This window comes from Leptonychotes weddellii, chromosome 10 (assembly GCF_054177405.1).
Source record: "Leptonychotes weddellii isolate Sample4059 chromosome 10, ASM5417740v2, whole genome shotgun sequence".
Lineage (NCBI taxonomy): Eukaryota > Metazoa > Chordata > Mammalia > Carnivora > Phocidae > Leptonychotes > Leptonychotes weddellii.
The window spans coordinates 1,436,255-1,453,168 of record NC_138378.1 but is presented as its reverse complement, the minus strand read 5'-3'; the positions used below and the strand labels follow the sequence as shown (position 1 = coordinate 1,453,168).

At 64.8% G+C, this 16,914-nt stretch overlaps 2 protein-coding genes across 5 annotated transcripts in view; one reads left to right on the top strand and one right to left on the bottom strand.

Moving 5' to 3' along the window:
• The first annotated feature begins 627 nt into the window (after positions 1-627).
• ADRM1 (ADRM1 26S proteasome ubiquitin receptor) lies at positions 628-7,036 on the top strand. 3 transcript variants are annotated; one of them, XM_081832470.1, is made up of 10 exons: positions 628-759; positions 1,439-1,652; positions 2,351-2,467; positions 4,091-4,214; positions 4,758-4,844; positions 5,420-5,501; positions 5,728-5,849; positions 6,165-6,322; positions 6,506-6,608; positions 6,807-7,036. In XM_081832470.1, exons 2-10 carry the CDS (start codon positions 1,440-1,442, stop codon positions 6,908-6,910), a joined length of 1,110 nt encoding a protein of 369 aa, XP_081688596.1. In that variant the 5' UTR covers positions 628-759; position 1,439; the 3' UTR covers positions 6,911-7,036. The 3 variants fall into 3 exon arrangements, with proteins under 3 accessions (XP_081688596.1, XP_081688597.1, XP_081688598.1); XM_081832472.1 differs by having other exon boundaries at positions 639-759; positions 5,728-5,960; XM_081832471.1 differs by lacking the exon at positions 6,165-6,322 and having other exon boundaries at positions 5,728-5,960.
• Positions 7,037-7,190: 154 nt separating this feature from the next.
• LAMA5 (laminin subunit alpha 5) overlaps positions 7,191-16,914 on the bottom strand; it is a 51,010-nt gene continuing 41,286 nt past the window's right edge. For both annotated transcript variants that reach the window (XM_081832468.1, XM_081832469.1), the window contains 30 exons: positions 16,734-16,845; positions 15,938-16,108; positions 15,631-15,827; positions 15,398-15,514; positions 15,095-15,249; positions 14,664-14,805; positions 14,442-14,544; positions 13,865-13,975; positions 12,882-13,061; positions 12,641-12,789; positions 12,388-12,558; positions 12,143-12,279; positions 11,916-12,069; positions 11,647-11,780; positions 11,408-11,570; positions 11,196-11,330; positions 10,944-11,101; positions 10,721-10,853; positions 10,500-10,643; positions 10,265-10,395; positions 9,994-10,158; positions 9,768-9,906; positions 9,531-9,676; positions 9,270-9,462; positions 9,030-9,194; positions 8,718-8,880; positions 8,479-8,612; positions 8,297-8,390; positions 8,034-8,156; positions 7,191-7,851 (listed from right to left, as the gene is read on the bottom strand). In XM_081832468.1, coding sequence (XP_081688594.1) covers positions 7,712-7,851; positions 8,034-8,156; positions 8,297-8,390; positions 8,479-8,612; positions 8,718-8,880; positions 9,030-9,194; positions 9,270-9,462; positions 9,531-9,676; positions 9,768-9,906; positions 9,994-10,158; positions 10,265-10,395; positions 10,500-10,643; positions 10,721-10,853; positions 10,944-11,101; positions 11,196-11,330; positions 11,408-11,570; positions 11,647-11,780; positions 11,916-12,069; positions 12,143-12,279; positions 12,388-12,558; positions 12,641-12,789; positions 12,882-13,061; positions 13,865-13,975; positions 14,442-14,544; positions 14,664-14,805; positions 15,095-15,249; positions 15,398-15,514; positions 15,631-15,827; positions 15,938-16,108; positions 16,734-16,845 — 4,359 coding nt within the window. In that variant the 3' untranslated portion in view covers positions 7,191-7,711. The remainder of the gene's footprint in view (positions 7,852-8,033; positions 8,157-8,296; positions 8,391-8,478; positions 8,613-8,717; positions 8,881-9,029; positions 9,195-9,269; positions 9,463-9,530; positions 9,677-9,767; positions 9,907-9,993; positions 10,159-10,264; positions 10,396-10,499; positions 10,644-10,720; positions 10,854-10,943; positions 11,102-11,195; positions 11,331-11,407; positions 11,571-11,646; positions 11,781-11,915; positions 12,070-12,142; positions 12,280-12,387; positions 12,559-12,640; positions 12,790-12,881; positions 13,062-13,864; positions 13,976-14,441; positions 14,545-14,663; positions 14,806-15,094; positions 15,250-15,397; positions 15,515-15,630; positions 15,828-15,937; positions 16,109-16,733; positions 16,846-16,914) is intronic.

Genomic DNA, 16,914 nt, shown 5'->3' with positions numbered 1-16,914 from the left:
GAGACACACCCCCCGGGGAGAATGGGGGGAATAGGGGGACCCCGAGAGGAGAATGGGGGAGTAGGGAGACACACCCCCCTGGGGAGAATGGGGGGCAGCCATGCCAGCGCTGTCATGGGGGGGAACAGGGAGGCAACACGGCACTTCTGTCGCTCCCCAGACGGCCACGGCCGGTGTCTCCGGCGCTGCGCCCACGCGCGGGAGTACACGGCTGTGATTCGGTGACCTACCCCTGAGGTCGCGAAGTCGGCCCTCCCCAGCCCCAGCGTCCTAAGATCCCCTACCCGGGGGCTGTTTCCCGCACGTCTTGGGACCTGGCGTGTCGCCCTAGCCGTGAACCTGAGACGCCCCTTCCCGCCCCGCAGGTGCCCCCGCTCTCCGGCGACGGTGGGGATGCGGGCTCCAACGCCCACCACTCGGTGGTCGCCCACCACGCTGTTCCGGGCGCCGCCGCCAGGGGCCGCCGCCGCGCCCCTATGACACAGCAACAATAGGAGCCGCTCTGGCCCGCGCACCGCCCTCCCGCGCTTCCGCCGGAAGGGAGCGCGGGCGCGGGGCGGGCCGGGGCGGGCCGATGGACGGCTGTCTCTTCCAATCGCTGGCGGCTCGGCATCGACCCCTCCCCTAATACGGCCCAATAGGCGGCGAGAGCGGCGGGAGGGGCGGAGCGAGAGGGGACTTCCGGCGGGGCCCGGCAGGCGCTGAGGAGGAAGAGCGATCCCGGACGGCGCCTCTCGGCCGAGTCGCGGCGCGGGCCAGGTGCGGGGGTCGCCGGGGGCGGGGACGGCTGCGGGGGCGGGGTCTGCGCCGTCGGGGTGCCTGAGCCGCCCGGGTGTGTGTTCGTGGGGGGCGGCCGGCGAGCCCGGGTGGGGGGGCCCGTGCGCGGGGCGGCGGCTCTGGGGGGCCTCGGGCTCTCGAGCCCGCCGCGGCCGGGTGGGCCCGTCCGCCCAGCGCGACGCCCGGGGGCCGGAGCTAGGGGTGCGGCCCCACGCGGGGTGCATCGGCGGGGGCGGCGTAGGGCGGCGCGCCCCCCGGCCGCGGAGCCGGCCCCGCTGCCCCGCAGCGCTTTTCCCCTGCCCGGGCGCCCAGCCGCCGCGCTGCGGTCTAGGGGGCGGGCCCCGCAGAAGCCGGCTGACGGCTTCACTCCCGCCCAGCTCAAGTTTGTCAACTTGTTGGGGGCCCCAGGCCGTAGAAAACCCGAGTGCCGCGGGGGGGATGGGGGGGCCACCCGCAGCGGGGCGGTGAGTGTCATGCTCCGGGAAAGCCGAGAAGCGGCGGCGGCGTCGCCCCGGCACCTGGCTCCGCGGGCTCAGGTGCCGTCGGGCGCTGTGGCCGGGCTCCGCGACGACAGCTTCCCGGGCTCCCTTCCTCCCCGCCCGGAGGTGGCCGGCGGGGCGGCCCTGCTTTGACCGGGTTTGCATGCTGGCCCCTCTTCCAGGATGACGACTTCAGGCGCTCTCTTTCCAAGCCTGGTGCCAGGCTCCCGTGGGTCCTCCAACAAGTATTTGGTGGAGTTTCGTGCAGGAAAAATGTCATTAAAAGGAACTACTGTCACCCCAGATAAACGGAAAGGGCTCGTGTACATTCAGCAGACGGATGACTCCCTCATTCACTTCTGCTGGAAAGACAGGACGTCTGGGAACGTGGAAGATGTAAGTGTCTGTTACCCTGAGTCTGGTCTTAGGGAGCGTGCCTCATCCTCGGGACAGGAGCGCGTGGAGCTGCCTTCGCTGCATTCGGGACATACAGCAGCTGTTTTACACTCGGAGTGCGTTGCTGGGATTCGAGGGCGCTGCTGCTTTGGTGCCCACATCAGCTGTTATGCTTTGCTCGTGCATGTTCTGAGTCTCAAGGATTCTGTAGAGTCCTTCCATCGTGGTCTGTGCGTTACACTCTGAAGATTAGATGCCCAGAAGTGTGCCGCGTGTGAATGCTGACCTGTTACCAGCTCCTTCTGAGCAGCTGCTCTATTTAGCATTCTTTGTCCTTCAGACTAACTTGTTCTTTGTTGAGAGCAGTGCAGAACGACCTTTTAACTCGTTTTGGAGCATCATTCCCAAGATGTCTTTCTTAAAAATCCTTGAAAAGCTGCAAGCCCACCTTCCTTGTTGCGGACCGAGCCCCTCTCCTGGCCCTCATGCCCTTGGTGGGGTGCCTCTGACCCTGGCTTCTCCACCCGGTGGAGACCCTGCTGGTGAGGGGCCTTGGTGACTTGATTGTGTCTGCATCCTGTACCCCCTCCTCCCGCCCCCACGCAGACGTAGGAGCCAGCGTGTTTCTCTGGGAGGCTGTGGGATCAGCAGTGTGTTTCTGTGAAGCTAACTCTCTCCTCTTCTGTGGCTCTTGGAAGGACTTGATCATCTTTCCTGACGACTGTGAGTTCAAGCGCGTGCCGCAGTGCCCCAGTGGGAGGGTCTATGTGCTCAAGTTCAAGGCAGGGTCCAAACGGCTCTTCTTTTGGATGCAGGTATGTAGAAGGTTTTGTTTTCAATATATGTTTCTCTGTCATAGAATCAGGTTAGAAACTTGCTCACTGGACCGTAGAATTCACTTTCACGAAACGGCTGATGCTGACTGAACGTGATTGTCACGGACCCTAAAAATTCCGGTGTGTCTTCTTGTGGGGGTGGTAGGTGGGGGGCACTGGAGCAAGGGGCCTCTTCCAGAGTCCAGACGTTTGTGGTTGGGCTCCGGGTGCCCATGCAAGATCGGAATCCCTGGCAGACCAAGAGTGGTTTCTGGACTCGGCCCCAGTGTTGCTGCATTGACAGGTGCATAGCCTCTGGTTTGCTTGTCTCGCAGTGCGTGCCCCCACTCCCCCTGCCATGAGCACCCCAGAGCGGAAGCAGGGGTGACTATGTGTGTTCTCCTTGCTGTGTTTTTTACAAAAATGGAGTGTTTTCTCCCAAGCTTTTCTCAGCCCTGCCTTCCCTAGTTGCGTGCTTTGGGGGTCTTTGGGGGTCAGTGCACCAGGGCACTCTGGCGCCCACAGCTGCAGTCACTATTCCGTTGAGTTTAACAGCCGTCTCTCCTTCTCCCACGTGTCGGCCATTGGGCTTGTTTCCATCCCCGTTTTGTTGCTGGCAGTGGGTTAAAGAGTGACTCTACGCCGAGGCTATTTTCCGTAAGGGTGGGGGTGGGGGGGTTCTGTTAAAATCGAGAAGTAGACTTGTTAGAAGTGGGTATACGGGGGCATTTACAGTTCTGACAGATGTTGCCACTTTCCTTCCCCAGAGGTTGACCCCGCTGCCCTTCCCCTAGCATGTTCTAGAACAAGGCAGAGGTTTCTCTCTGGGGGCCAGATAGGCTGTGCTGCAGACACTTGCCTCTGCCCACGTAGCGTGAGAGGCATGTGGGCAAGGAGTAAATGGACGGGTGCGGCGCGTTGCAACGAAACTTCATTTGCAAACACAGACGGGGGCGGGGGGCCTGAGCTTGTTTCTGCATGGTTTTGCCAGGGAAGTTTTCATCAGCACTACCTTACCTGATTTTGCTTCTCTGCCCTGCTGCCCTCCACCCTGGGGGTGGGGAACTCTGTCTTGTCCCCCTTCTTTGTCCCTGGCCCCCCAGCAGACCCACAGTGCCTCCTCAGTCATGGGTGCTTCGTCTCGTAGTTCTGGGGGCACTGACGGGACAGTGCTGCCTGGTGACGCCCTACACCCCGAGGTGCTGGTGTCGAGTGCCTGCCAGGTGCTTTCTTGAGTTTCCACCTAACCCTGAAGGGCCGCGGGCTGGGGCTGGTTCGTGGGCGGTGGTGTGATAGAAGGGTTCTTGTACTGTTACACGGGTCACAGGAAGGCATCGGGGTGTTTAGACTGTTGTGGAAAGCACGAAATTCTGGAGGGTCGGAAGGCGTCGCTGGGTGCAGACTGGGCGCCCTCGGTGCTTTAGTCTTCCCGCCCTCAAAACGAACATTGCCGCAGCACAGCGATCTCAACGGGCTGCTGTTCCTTTAGGCCCTGCTGGGTTCTCTCCTCAGTGCTGCGTGGCTGTGGATTGGTACCTGCACCTGTCGACCCTCTCGTCTGTAAGCCATGTCACTGGCAGCGGGCCGCTCCGTTGCAGCTGTGGTCCTGTCCTCCCCCCACAGGAGCCCAAGACAGACCAGGACGAGGAGCATTGCCGGAAGGTCAACGAGTATCTGAACAATCCTCCGATGCCTGGAGCGCTGGGGGCAAGCGGGAGTGGAGGCCATGAGCTCTCTGCACTGGGCGGTAATGGTCACCTTCCAGAACGTGTTGGCATGTCAGTGGATGTCAGTGACGTGTATTCCTGATGATGCAGCCTGGTGGTTTTTGGTTTTGGTTTTGGTTTTTATTTCATTTTTTTAATAAAAGAGCATGTGCAGGTGGGAGGGACAGAGGAAGAGGGAGAAGCAGGCTCCCCGCTGAGTAGTGAGCCCGACGAGGGGCTCGATCCCAGGACCCTGAGATCATGACCTGAGCTGAAGGCAGACACTCAACCCACTGAGCCACCCAGGCGCCCCCCGGGCCGGTTGTTTTTAAGTAGAAATGGAGGCTTTCAAGTCAGAAGCCTCTTAGTTCCAAGTGCAAGCCTCCGCCCAGCTTCTGGTGATAAAACTATCTGAGCTCCGCCCTGTTGGCTCCTTCCAGGCGCTTCTGTACAGTGCCGGGAAAGCCCAAGGGAGGGATCACGGTGCGTGCTATCTCAGCCCAAGGCCCCCAGCCTCCCCATGGCCCCGTGGGTGTCGACCCGGGGACCCGGCAGCCCCAAGTCTGACCCCTTCTGTCTTACAGGCGAGGGCGGCTTGCAGAGCCTGCTGGGGAACATGAGCCACAGCCAGCTCATGCAGCTCATCGGACCTGCTGGCCTCGGAGGACTGGGTAACCCCTGTGTTAGGAGTGGACAACCTTCAGTCACGGTTGCTTTGGGATTTGAGTTTTTCCTTCTCATTGGCTCTCAGTGACATCTGTGAACGTGTGTTCCCTGTGCCAGCTTCCCTGGGAAGGGCCGCATGCTCTGTGGTTTGAGCTGGGAGCTGGTCCATGGTGAGGACCCAGCTCTGTACTCGAGGGGAGCACAGCTGGCCTGGGAGCGGGGCTCCTGCCTGGGGCCCTCTGCTCTGGTTCCCCTCTGGTGGGCCTGCCCGCTGCCGCCTTCTGTTGGGCTGGGATCGGTGTGTTTCTTGGGCGGCAGGGAAACACTTGCTACTCTGCCAGGTTTGGACTGCGTGTTACCTTGGACCTAAGTGTGTTGTTAGTGGAACGGGAGACAGAAACGATCTGACTTGCGGAATAAGCTTCCAGAACGCTACACTCTGAGCCATCGCTACTCCGGCACCCCAGCCCACTGTGGTCACCACTTCTCCCTGCTTGTCCCTTGGTGTTAGCACGGGATGTCTGGCGGTGAGGTGGGCTCTTCCGGAGAGCATGGCGTCTGAGCTCATGTCTTCTTGCAGGTGGGCTGGGGGCCCTGACCGGGCCAGGCCTGGCCAGCTTACTGGGGAGTGGGGGGCCTCCAGCGAGCAGCTCTTCATCCAGGTGAGCCTTGTCCTCTGCCCCACCATGCCTGGGTGCCACCAGGGGTCCCCCACCTTCAAGGAGACTGGACATAGGAGATGCGGAAGGACGGAAAAGACACCTGGGGAGGGTACTTTTCGGGGTCTAGACGGATTCCCAGCAGTTCAGGGACCCCTGCCACAGGACGACTTGCTGTGGGCGCTTTTAGGGTGCCTGGCCGCTCCATTGCTGCCCTCGCTCTTCCCAGCTCCCGGAGCCAGTCGGCAGCCGTCACCCCGTCCTCCACCACCTCTTCTACCCGAGCCACCCCAGCCCCCTCTGCTCCAGCAGCTGCCTCGGTGACCAGCCCGAGCCCCGCACCCAGTTCAGGTAATGGAACCAGCACGGCAGCCAGCCCAACCCAGCCCATCCAGCTGAGCGACCTTCAGAGCATTCTAGCTACTATGAACGTGCCGGCCGGGCCAGGAGGCGGCCAGCAAGGTAACATGCTGCTCGGCTCCAGGCTGGGGGGGTGAAGGTGCCTGCTGCCCCCTGCCTGCTCGCTTGCTGGCTTTCCAAGGCATGGGGCCAAGCATGTCCCTGGGCTGAGCCGCTGCCCCCTTCCCTCACCACACCCAGTGAGGTCATGGCTCGGGCATCTGTGGCTGGCCTCCAGCCGCTGATGGCCGTGTGCTTACGCCTTAGTTGACCTGGCCAGTGTTCTGACGCCCGAGATCATGGCACCTATCCTTGCCAACGCGGACGTCCAGGAGCGCCTGCTGCCCTACCTGCCCTCCGGGGAGTCACTGCCGCAGACGGCAGAGGAGATCCAGAACACGCTGACCTCGCCCCAGTTCCAGCAGGTAGATGCTGTGGCCTGGGTGCCCCCTGCTGTGTGCTTGGTGGCAGGGGACATGGCTTACCTTCCACGTAGCTCCCTGTCACCAAGCGTCCTTGTACCTGCGACTGGCCCAGGCACCTCCCCCCCCCCCCCCCCAGGGCCTTTGCCAAGTGAGTGCTCAGGAGTGTCTGGCTTTCCTTTGCAGGCCCTGGGCATGTTCAGCGCGGCCTTGGCCTCTGGGCAGCTGGGTCCCCTCATGTGCCAGTTTGGCCTGCCTGCAGAGGCCGTGGAGGCCGCCAACAAGGGCGGTAAGTGCCTGCCCCCCCACCCCCACCCTCCCCACCCCGCGTGGCGAAGGCAGAGTTTGCACATCATAGGGCTGGCTGGCCTGGCTGGGGCATCTCGGGGGTCCTGGGCCTCAGTCTAGAAATTTTTATGTTCCCTCCGGTCAGCAGTTCCAGGCCAGGGTCTAGAAAGGTCACCTCGTGTTTTTAAATGCATTTTAGATGTGGAAGCATTTGCCAAAGCTATGCAGAACAGTGCCAGATCCGAGCAGGAGGGTGACGGGAAGGACAAGAAGGACGAAGAGGAAGACATGAGCTTAGATTAATTAACTGGTGTCCCCAAGGGGTCGGGATTTGCGGCTGGCGACCTCAGTGATGGGGCTTGTGGTGCGGTACACGCCCTCACCTCCGTTCCAGCTTGCTGAGAAATAAAGGTCTTGTCTTTTACCTGCCACCTCTGGTTTTCCTGTGTGCCCAGGAGGGGAGCCGGTGTGAGGGGAGCCCCCTGGGCAGGTGGTTCCCCCCACGGGCATGTCCAGGGTCTAGATCTGCCTCTGACCGACTGCTCTCCTCCTTTCACATTTGAAGTCAACACTCAAACAGAAGTTACTTTTTTTTTTTAAGATTTTATTTATTCATTTGACATAGACACAGCGAGAGAGGGAACACAAGCAGGGGAAGTGGGAGAGGGAGAAGCAGGCTCCTCTCTGAGCAGGGTGCCTGATGCGGGGCTCGATCCCAGGACCCTGGGACCATGACCTGAGCTGAAGGCAGACGCCTAAGGACTGAGCCACCCAGGCACCTCTACTTTTTAATTTTTAAGAAGCAGGGCAGATTTCTGATGTTACGAAAAATTGGTGGAGGGAAAATCTCATCATGAAGCTGAAAGATAAACAGTATTAAAAACGCCAGTTTAAAATGTCCGGTATAACTTAAATCGTTTTCAAAAAGATTCATCACCCCTAGAATCTAGAGTCCAAATAAATAGACTTGATGTGAAGTGGGCTGAATTGCAGGGGCTGGAGGCTCTGAGAGGTGGGAGCCTGCCTGCCCAGGGCGGCCCTCCTGTGGACGCCAGGCCGGGGCCCCCGAAGGCTCTCCTGCGTGGCTGCTGGAGGGGCAGCTTGCTAGGTGGCTGGGCAGCCGCTGGCCCCCACTGCCCCCTGGATGCCCACAGAGCGAGACCAGGTGACGGGGGACCCGTTCAGCATCAGATTCCTCATGCAGCCGCGATAGGCTAGAGGCCTAGCCTGTGTGTTCGTGGGCTCTAGGGGAGTAGGGGAAGATGGGGAGACAGGTCAGAGCAGAGGCCAGCGGCCCACTGCCCCCCCTCCTGCCACGCCTCAGTCTCCCTGGCTGCCCCATCACGGGAGGGTGGGGTGAGAGTGGGGTGACCCGATGCCTGGTCCTGGAGGGGCAACTCCCACCCCAGGCTAAGGCTGCACTCACTAGGCAGGCCCCCGAGGTGCAGAGGTGCTTGGGCGGTGGCCATGGAGGCCACCAGCGCAGGGCCCAGGGTCTGGTTGCTCCGTGCGTCCACCTCCAGCTGGAGCACGTTCCCGCTTCTGGTCACTGTGGGCACAGGGTCCTTGTGACGGGGGGGCGGGGCCAGGGGCTGTTTGCCATGCAGCCTGCCTGGGGGGGCTCACCACTGTTCCCTCCTGGGTGCTGTACTCAGCAGAAAAGCAGGGATGGGGGTGGGGCCAGCTTACCCGCCAGTCGGTGCCACTGGCCGTCACACAAGGCCGCCGGGCACATCACCCACGTGGAGAACTCCCCTGCACCATCATCCGCCCGCAGCAGGACCTGGGGGCGGGGGAGTGGGGGGAGGTCAGGACGGCCTTGCGAACCCCAATCCCCCGCTGCGGCCGTAGCCCCCTCTCCCATGGCTCACCTGCTCGGCCCGCACCTGCAGCTGCAGGTAGGGCGGTGCCTGGACCCGGCCCAGGTGGAAGATGAGGCCGGTGGCCGTCCGAGGCCGTACCTCCAGCTCCAGGGCCGCGTGAGGCAGCACGGCCCCCGCGGTGTCTGTGAGAAGGGGGCTGTGAGGAGGGGCAGGGCTGCCCGGGCTCCCCCCTTCTGGAGCCCCGCTCCTGCCCCATTGGGCCAGGGGCACACCCACGCCCTACAGACCTAGGGTGACCACACCCCCGCTGTCTGCGAAGAACAGGCCCTTCTCCAGGGGGCCTGAGAAGCACGGCGTGACCCCCACCACCCGTGTCGGGGCCCCCAGGGGCCGCCCGTCCAGCCTCAGTCTCCTCACACAGCCACTGAAGCCAGACCTGCCGGTGGCCACCTGCGGGGACACAGATGGGCTGGTGTGGGGCAAGGTCCCGGGGCTGGGGAGGGCCGTTCAGCCGGGGAGGGGGGTGGAAGTGAGAGCAGGGGGCGGGGTGCGGAGCGAGGTGGTTTAGGGTTGCGGGGGTAGATGGAAGGGGTTCTCACTGGGAGCCTCGGGCTGAAGCCACTGGCAGGGAGGCCCCCCACAAAGAGAATCTGGGGCCGGGGGCTCCCTGCCCCCTGGTGCTGCTGGCCGGGCCCCTCCTGGTCCTGGGCCCAGACCCCATCTGTCGCCAGCTGGATCCGAGTCTTTCCCCACCGCACAGACACCTGGGGGCAGGAGGGGGCACGTCAGAGTGGGAGCTCCCAGGACCCGGCCCGTGTCCCCTCCTCAGCTTCTCTCACCATGTGCCACCGGCCAGCCCGTGAACGCTGGCGGCTCTGGACACGGAGCTGGGGCCCAGGGCCCTCTGTCTGGGCAACAAAGTGTCCGTGGCTCAGGAGGAGAAGCAGAGAAGGGCTGCTGGCCGTGAGGGGGGCAGCGAGCAGCAGGAGTCCTCGTGGGGTGCGAGGGCGGACCAGCATCGAGAGGTGGGACCTGGAAGCCAAGCAAGGCCGTCAGCCTGGGCGGCCCCTCCGCACCCTCCCCACCCGGCCCAGCCTTACCAGTTCCCGGGGGGTGCCGGGATGTGGGCAAACTCCAAGTAACTGGACAGGGGGCCCCCAAACTGGTAGGCATCTTGGATGGTCCTGGGAGGCCAGGGTGGTGTGCAGGCAGGGTCCGGGGGGGGCTGGCGGCTGCGTCGGCCGGGCTGAGGGGACCAGATCGGAAGCAGGAATGCGTGGGACCGCCTTCTGACCGACCACCCCCCCTGCCCGCACACCAGCCTCCGGGTGCCCCACCTTCCGCGCCGCTGCGGCCCTCAGTCCTCGAGGTGCCTGCCCTGGGGTCTGGGTGCGCGGGGTGGGGGCACAGCCTGAGCTCACGTTGACTTTCTTCCAGTCCTGCTGCAGGTCGAATACACGTTGCGGCCCCACAGGCCTGAGGAGGATGGCGCGGTCAGCACTGGAGGGGTGGGGGGTGGGCACTGGCCCCCACGCCCCCCTGCGCCCCCCACCCGCAGCTCACCGCATCACGAATACGTTGCTGATGCAGCCCTTGAAGTTGAAGTAGTCGCCAGTCTTGGACAAACCTCCTAAGAAGAGATTCTGGGACTCCTGAGGCTGGGGCCTGGGGGGCGGCCCCTGGTGGGGCTTCATCTGCTGAAGCTGGTCGTCCACATAGAGCCAGACCCTGCAGGGAGGAGCAGTGTTTCCCCCGCCCTGCCCCATCCGCCCACCGCACTGCCGCCTTCCTGTCCCTGGACACCGCTGCCAGAGGCCCGGTGGGCCAGGCTCACCCTGTGTCGTTGCTGTAGAAAGCCACATAATGGGGGACGCCGTCGGCAAAGCTCCCTCGAGTCTTCACCTCTGTCCTCAGCAGCTGCAGTGTCACACGGCCCTGCTGCAGGGACACCTGGTATGGCCCATCCTGGGGACAGTGGCCAGGTCAGCAGACCGGGCCGGGGCCCGGACTCCCGCCCCCCAGCCCCCCGAGCCCCACGTGGCCGCTGCTGGGAGTGGGGGCGCACGCACCAGGAACGCTTTGTGGTAGAGCAGACCAGCGTCCTGGGTGCTGCGGAAGCCGAAGCCGGAGTAGATGTGGCCCGAGACGGGGGGGACATCAGGGAGCTCCAGGGACAGGTAGCCGTCGCCGTGGAAAGTCATGGCCCGTCCCACCTGCAGGAGGGGGACCATGAGGGCCCGCGGCACAGGCCTGGAGGGGGTGCTGCCGGCCAGGGTGGGAGTGGGCTCACCAGCAGGTCAGCAGTGCAGCCCGAGCTGATGCCCGTCGTGTTCAGCCTCTTGAGATCCACGTACTTGCCCTGAGCCTTGATGCCCTTGATGCAGCCGCGGATTGAGCCTCCGGAGGGGAAGAGCTGCTGCAGGCTGCAGGGGATGAGCATGAGGCCGCCGCCGCCTTCGAGACCCCAGCCGCCCCCCGGCTGCCCCCCGGCCGCGCCCCGGCTGCCCGCTCACCTCGGGGGCAGCTGGTCGGGCGGCACGCCCCCCAGGTAGTAGGCGTCGGCCAGCTCCAGCGAGCTGCTGTGGTCCACGCTGAACACGTTGTTCCTCTCCACGCGCACCAGCACGCGGCTCACACGGCCGCGATTACCCCCCAGCAGGAACACCTGGATCTGCAGGGTGCCCACGGGCCAGGGCTTTAGGGTGCGCCGTGGGTCCTGCAGGTCCTCCCGGAGCCCCCGAGCCCTCCCCCGAGCCCAGCCTTACTGCCTTGCTGGCCGTGGTCATGGTCAGCAGCTTCTGCATGTCCTCGTGCTGCGGCTTGGCCCGCATCAGGCCTGCGCCAAAGTCGTAGAGGAGGAGGAGGCTGCCCTTCTGCACGGCCAGGCACAGGAACTGGTCCTGGGGGGAGGGGCAGGGTCAGTACGCGGTGGGGAGCGGAGGGGGCGACGTGCGCTGGGGCCGGGCAGCCCGCGTGCCTGGTGCCGCATGAAGAAGATGATCCCGTTGGAGGACACAAGCCGTATCTCCTGCTCGAAGCGTTTGGTCATGCCGATCTGACTCTCCACGCTGATGCGCGCGAAGCCGGAGCCGTCCAGGTGGGAGCCATCTGTGAGCCACGGGTCCCCGGTCGACTTGGAGCTACAGGTCAGAGGTCACAGGAGTCAGCCGAGAGCCGGCCGCAGCGGGATGAGGGCCGGGCCCTGGCTGCACGTACCGGGCACAAGGCCTGTCCACGGCTGTGTCCAGCTGGAAGGTCTCCTCGAAGTTATAGACGCTGAGCACCTCCTCGTTGAGCGTGTCCATCTCAATGCAGCCCAGGTAGCCAGGGAAGCGGAGGGGCTCAGGGGGCTGTGGGCAGGGGGCACAGTCAGGGCTCCTCGCCCCCAGGCAGACCCAAGGGAGGGCGCTCAGTGTGCAGCCGGACATGGAGCAGGACTTGCTGGGACAGGAGTGCCGGGCCGCCCCCCACCAGGCCAGGCTCACCGTGAAGTGGCTGGGGTAGCCCCCCACATAGAAGACAAAGTCGTCAGGCCGCAAACTGAGCAGCCCCTCGGCCCCAGGGGCCACTGTGTCGCCCTTGGTCTCATGGAGCATCTGCTTCTCCACCGTGACAGACATGTGACCAAACTGGAGGGTCCTGAAGGCAGAGGGGGGGTGAGGAGTGGACCCCGCCAGGCGGTGAGGGGAGCACAGGGGGCCGGGCCACACACCTGTCAATGCTGACTGCTGCGAACTGCTCCCCGATGTCTTCGTCGACGCTGAGGGCTGCGAGGCCCGCCTCCCCCAGGTGGTACACCCAGTGCACCTTCTGGTTCCGCAGAGCCACGCCCATGTAGTCCCCGACAGCCTGCGGCGACAGGAGACTCAGCGGGACGGGGACCCAGCCCCGCCTGCCGGCTCCCAGCTAGTGCCCGGCCTCGCCCAGCCCGCCGTGCCCGTCCTGCCCGCCTGGTACCTGGCGGCTGCCCATGTAGAGCACAAAGCGATCCCCGGGGACCTGGCCAGACTCCGGCTCTGGACTCTGGAGGTAGAACTTGAGAGCAGTGTAGGCGGCGAGGTCGGAGAGGTCCCGCGGGGCACGCAGCTGCACCCCTGAGCGCCCATTGAACTTCATGGACACCTTGACCTGTGGACGGGGGGGCGCGTGGCTCAGCAGTGTCTGCTGCCTGGTCTTCCAGAGGCGACTGTGCCCTGGCGCTTGCTCTCACCTTGCTGGCAGCTCCGCGGGCCTGGGCGATGAGCTCCCGCACGCGGCCAATGCTGGCGGACAAGGCCAGGCTGGCGTTGTGCGTGCCACGGTTTTCCAGGAGGCTCAGCTTGGCTAGCAGCTGCGGCAGCGTCTTCTCCAGGGTGGACACTGCAGGGAGCAGAGGGTGTGACCCGGACAGCCTGGCCTCACCCAGTCCCTGGCCACCCCCCACCCCCGCATCAGGGGATCCCGGGGCCCACCTGAGCGGCCCGCGTCGAGTACCACCTGGCCCAGGTCCTGGCTCCGCAGGCCTCCGTACTGGCCCTGCCACTGTTCCAGGTGTTTCTGCATGTCCTGAATCCGCGACTGCACGCGGGCGGCCGTGTCCTGGGCTTCGGCGGCCACAGCTTTGGCGTGAGCAATCTTCTTGCTTGTCTCGTCTGTGGCGGGCAATGTACAGGCAAGCTCAGAGGGACACGGGCAAGGACCGTCCTGGCTTCACCTCCCCTCTGCAGTGGGCGGGGGGGGGACCACCAGCCCCACCTTAACAAGGTCCAGCAACAGGGGGCCCAGCCCCCACCGATCTCCCGGGAACCACAAGCAGCAGGAACACCACGTGTGTGTCCTGCCCGGACAGCTCCCTGTGCCAGCCTCTCAGACCACAGCCTGGTCACCCCGACACCCGTCAGCTCAGCCCCGGCCCCCCACGGCCACCATCATCTGTCCCAGCGCCCTGCCTGAACCTCCACAGCCCCCAGGTCCGAGCTTGCTGGGACCTTCTACCCAAGTTGGCGGCTGCACAGATCGACCTGCGTCAGGCGCACCACCCCTTGCCCAGAGGCCTTCCCCGGGTCCTTGGCTCCAGCCACACTGGCCTCCGCGCTCCCACCTCCACCTCATGCCCTCCAACCTACTGTCCCCTCTCTTGATGTCCTTCCTGGGAGCCCGAGCAGGCCCGTGCCCCCAACTTTGGGGGATGAAATGTCCCTGCTGCACACTCCCTGTGCTCCCCCAAACCCACTTCTATTTCTCTCCAAAGCACTTCCTGTTCCCTTCCCACTTTCACCTGCTCCTTAGAACTATTTTGTGTGGCTTCCTGCCCAGCGCTCTGGACACCATGGGTGTAAACACACCCCCCCCCCAAGTGCCCACTGGAGAGCCCCAGCTGGCACCCTGCCCATGGGGGGGTGCTGTCCACCTTGGGATAAGCAGAGGGCCAGGGCAGGGGCGAGGAGCAACCTACCGGTGTCCATGGCCAGCATGGCCTGTACCTCCTGGACTCGGGCCACCAGCTGCTCCTTCTTGGCCTGGGCATCTCGGAGCTGGGTCCCAGTGCCCTGGAGGGTAGCCCGCACTGCGGGGGAAGGCAGCCTCACTCCCAGCGTGCAGGTACAGCCCACCTCGGCCCACCTCACCAGGAGGGGACAAGGCCAACGTGCACACAGACGGAGACATCCAGACCCGAGGGCCCTCAGCTTGGGGAGGCACCGGCCCCCCCGCAGATGTAATTATCTCCGTTCCAAAGGTCACACAAGGGAAGCTCAGGAGAGCCAGGCCACTGCCCGGGGGCCGCCAGCACCCTGAGGGTCTAGCAGCAGAGCGTGTGCCCTTTGCCCTTTCTCATCCACCTGGCTCCCATCGGGACAGTACGAGGAACCCCTTCCCAGCGCCCCCATAGTCCCCAGGGCAACATGCCGAGCCGGTGGTAAGCAGGACTCCCACACAGGGCAGCCATCACCCTCCCTCCCACCATCACCTACGACCACCGGTCCCATCCACCGCCCCCCATGGGACCGGACATAGGGCTCCCCAGCATTCACCGCGGCCCAGCCTCTGCTGCCCCCTGATGGTGGCCTCTGCCAGGGCACTGCTGTTGGTCAACAGGTCCTGGGCTCGGGATGCCAGGCCGCCCCGCACCACCATCTGCAGATATGGGGGCAGGATGCGGTTCATACCTGCCTGGTGGGAACCAGGGTCGGGTCGTGGGGCGGGGAGGGAGGCAGGGGCTCCTCCTGGGGCTGTGGGGAGGGCCAGGGCCTCACCGCCCACGTGTGGGTCGCCTGCCGCAGCGCCTGACCAGCAGCCCCCTCGGCGGCCTGCACGGCTTGGAGAATGCTGCCGTAGGCGTTAGCGGCCTCGATGGCCCGCTGGATGAAGCGGTCCTGGTTGACTCCACGGATGATGCTGTGTGGGGGCAGGAGAGGGACACAGGATGTGTGGTCGGGGGCCCGGGCCCAGACAGCTCAGGCTCTCCTGCTGTCACAGCTGCCGGGCCAGTCTGCCTGCCCCCTCCAGCCCCCGACCCTTTGCCCCTGCCCTGCTGCCCGCCAGGCATGCCTTTCTTATCCCTTGCACCCCATTTGGGCCAGGACCTCGTGGGGACAATGGCCTCTTCCTCCAGGAGCCCTCCCCGACTGGCTGTGTCCCAGCAAGGACCCGGCTGCATCCCCGGGGCGCCCTGCAGGCCTCGCACCTGGACAGGTTGAGGGCCAGCTGGTCCAGCTGCTGTGCGTGGGCCTCCGCAGCCTCCACCAACTCCACCTTGCTGCTTGCGGGGGAGAAGGCCCGCATCTTCTCCAGCAGGGGTGTCCGGGCCCCATCCAGGTTGGCAGCAAGGTGCTCATACTCCTGGGTGGGGACAGGTGGGGGGCGTAAGTGGGACCCACAACCCGATCCCTTACTCACTCTCCCCTGATTTGGGAACCCAGAAGCCGCGCGCTGCGTGCAGACCGCCATCGGAACCTGCCTCGGTGCCCCCAAGAGGGGCGGCACTCACCTCCCTGGCCTGGTCCATACCATGCAGGAGCCCAGAGAGCTGGGCCAGGGTGTCACTGGCGGCCTGCAGAGTGGCCCTCAGAGTGGCATTGTCCCTGGACAGCTCCTGCTTCCGGTGCTGAAGGCCACGGGGAAGAAAGGGGGTGACAAGAGCAGAGGTATGACACGGTGGGGACAAGGGGCCGCAGGGTGGGGGGGAGCGGGGGAAGGGAGCAGGAGAGGAGGGCCCCTCACCAGGGCGTCCTCCAGGCGCTCCTGGTTTCGGCTGTTGAGCTCCTCAGCCTCCCGAGTGGTGCCCACTGCCCGGTTCAGGGCCCCTCGAAGGTCCATGAGGCCAGCCTCGTGCTGGGCCAGCTGGTCCCGGGCGCGCGCGGCCAGTGCCCGGTTCCCCTCCCAGCGGCTGCTCAGCTGCTCCTGCACACGGGCCAGCACTGGCCCAGACCCCAAGTGGGGATGGTTGTCCGGGCAGGAACTCCGGGTCCCCGCCCAGTGCCCACCCAGCCCCCGTCTGCCGCATCTCAAGCTGATCTCAGCCACTCACGTCTCTGGGCCGCGTCCAGCTCGGCCTCAGCCGCTGCTCTCGGGGCACCCAGGTCTCGGGCCCGCATCTCCCCCAGCAGCCGCTCCACCTCAGCCAGTGTCCGGCGCACGTGCTCCCCTGACGGGGCCGAGGCGTTGGCCGGGAACAGGTGGTCCGTCTGGGACTCGAGCTCTATGCGGCGGAGGGTGGGGGCAATCAGGGCCGGCCTGCTGCCCAAGCAGACCTCTGCCCACTAGCTCCCACGCCCGAGACCCCACCCAAGCATGCTCAGAGTGCCCGCACACAACCCAGAAATGCCCCGGATGGCTCCAGGACACAGCTCCGCTCGGCTGCTCGGCTGCCTGAGCTCCTCGCCCCCACCCTCTCACCTTCCTCAGCCCCCACCCCAACACCCCGCTGCCCATCTGCTCCACCTGGCCCAGCCAGCCCCTGCTCCAGGTCAGCACTCAGCTGCAATTTCATTCCTCCCCGACCCCTGGGCTGGGCCACGTCCCCCCAGTCTCTTCTTTTGGCAACAGGTCTGTTTGTAATTCAGGTATCCACCACCAAGTTTTCCCATGGAGCAGGGCACCTCCAAGGGGGGGCATGGTATCCCCAAAGAGGGCACCAGCATGCCCCTCAGTGCCCACCTGCCCCGTCTGACCACACCACATCCTCTCCTGCCTCCCACATTGCCCTGCTGTTCACTCAGCCACGTCTACACAGCCAAAACCCTGCCGGTTCTTCAAACCCTGCCCCGACCCTGAGCACCATTCTGTTTGCCCACCATCCTCTGCCCAGCTGGGCTGGCCCCTACCACTCAGGATGCGGTCCACAGCCCTGATGGCCACCAGTAGCGTCTGCGCCTGACCCAGGGAGGCCTCAGTGCTGTCCAGCAGCCGGCCGGCCTCGGCGAGAGCTCTTGTGGCCTGTGGACACAGCATCGTGTCAGGCCACAGCCTGAACCGAGGATCAGGGGCGACACTGGACAGTCTGGG

Coding starts and splice junctions, on each gene's coding strand:
- ADRM1 (XM_081832472.1), top strand. CDS start 1,440: ATGACGACTTCAGGCGCTCTCTTTCCAAGCCTGGTGCCAGGCTCCCGT. Junction 4,845..5,419: donor TGCTGGCCTCGGAGGACTGG/GTAACCCCTGTG, acceptor GTCTTCTTGCAG/GTGGGCTGGGGGCCCTGACC. Junction 5,502..5,727: donor GCGAGCAGCTCTTCATCCAG/GTGAGCCTTGTC, acceptor CGCTCTTCCCAG/CTCCCGGAGCCAGTCGGCAG.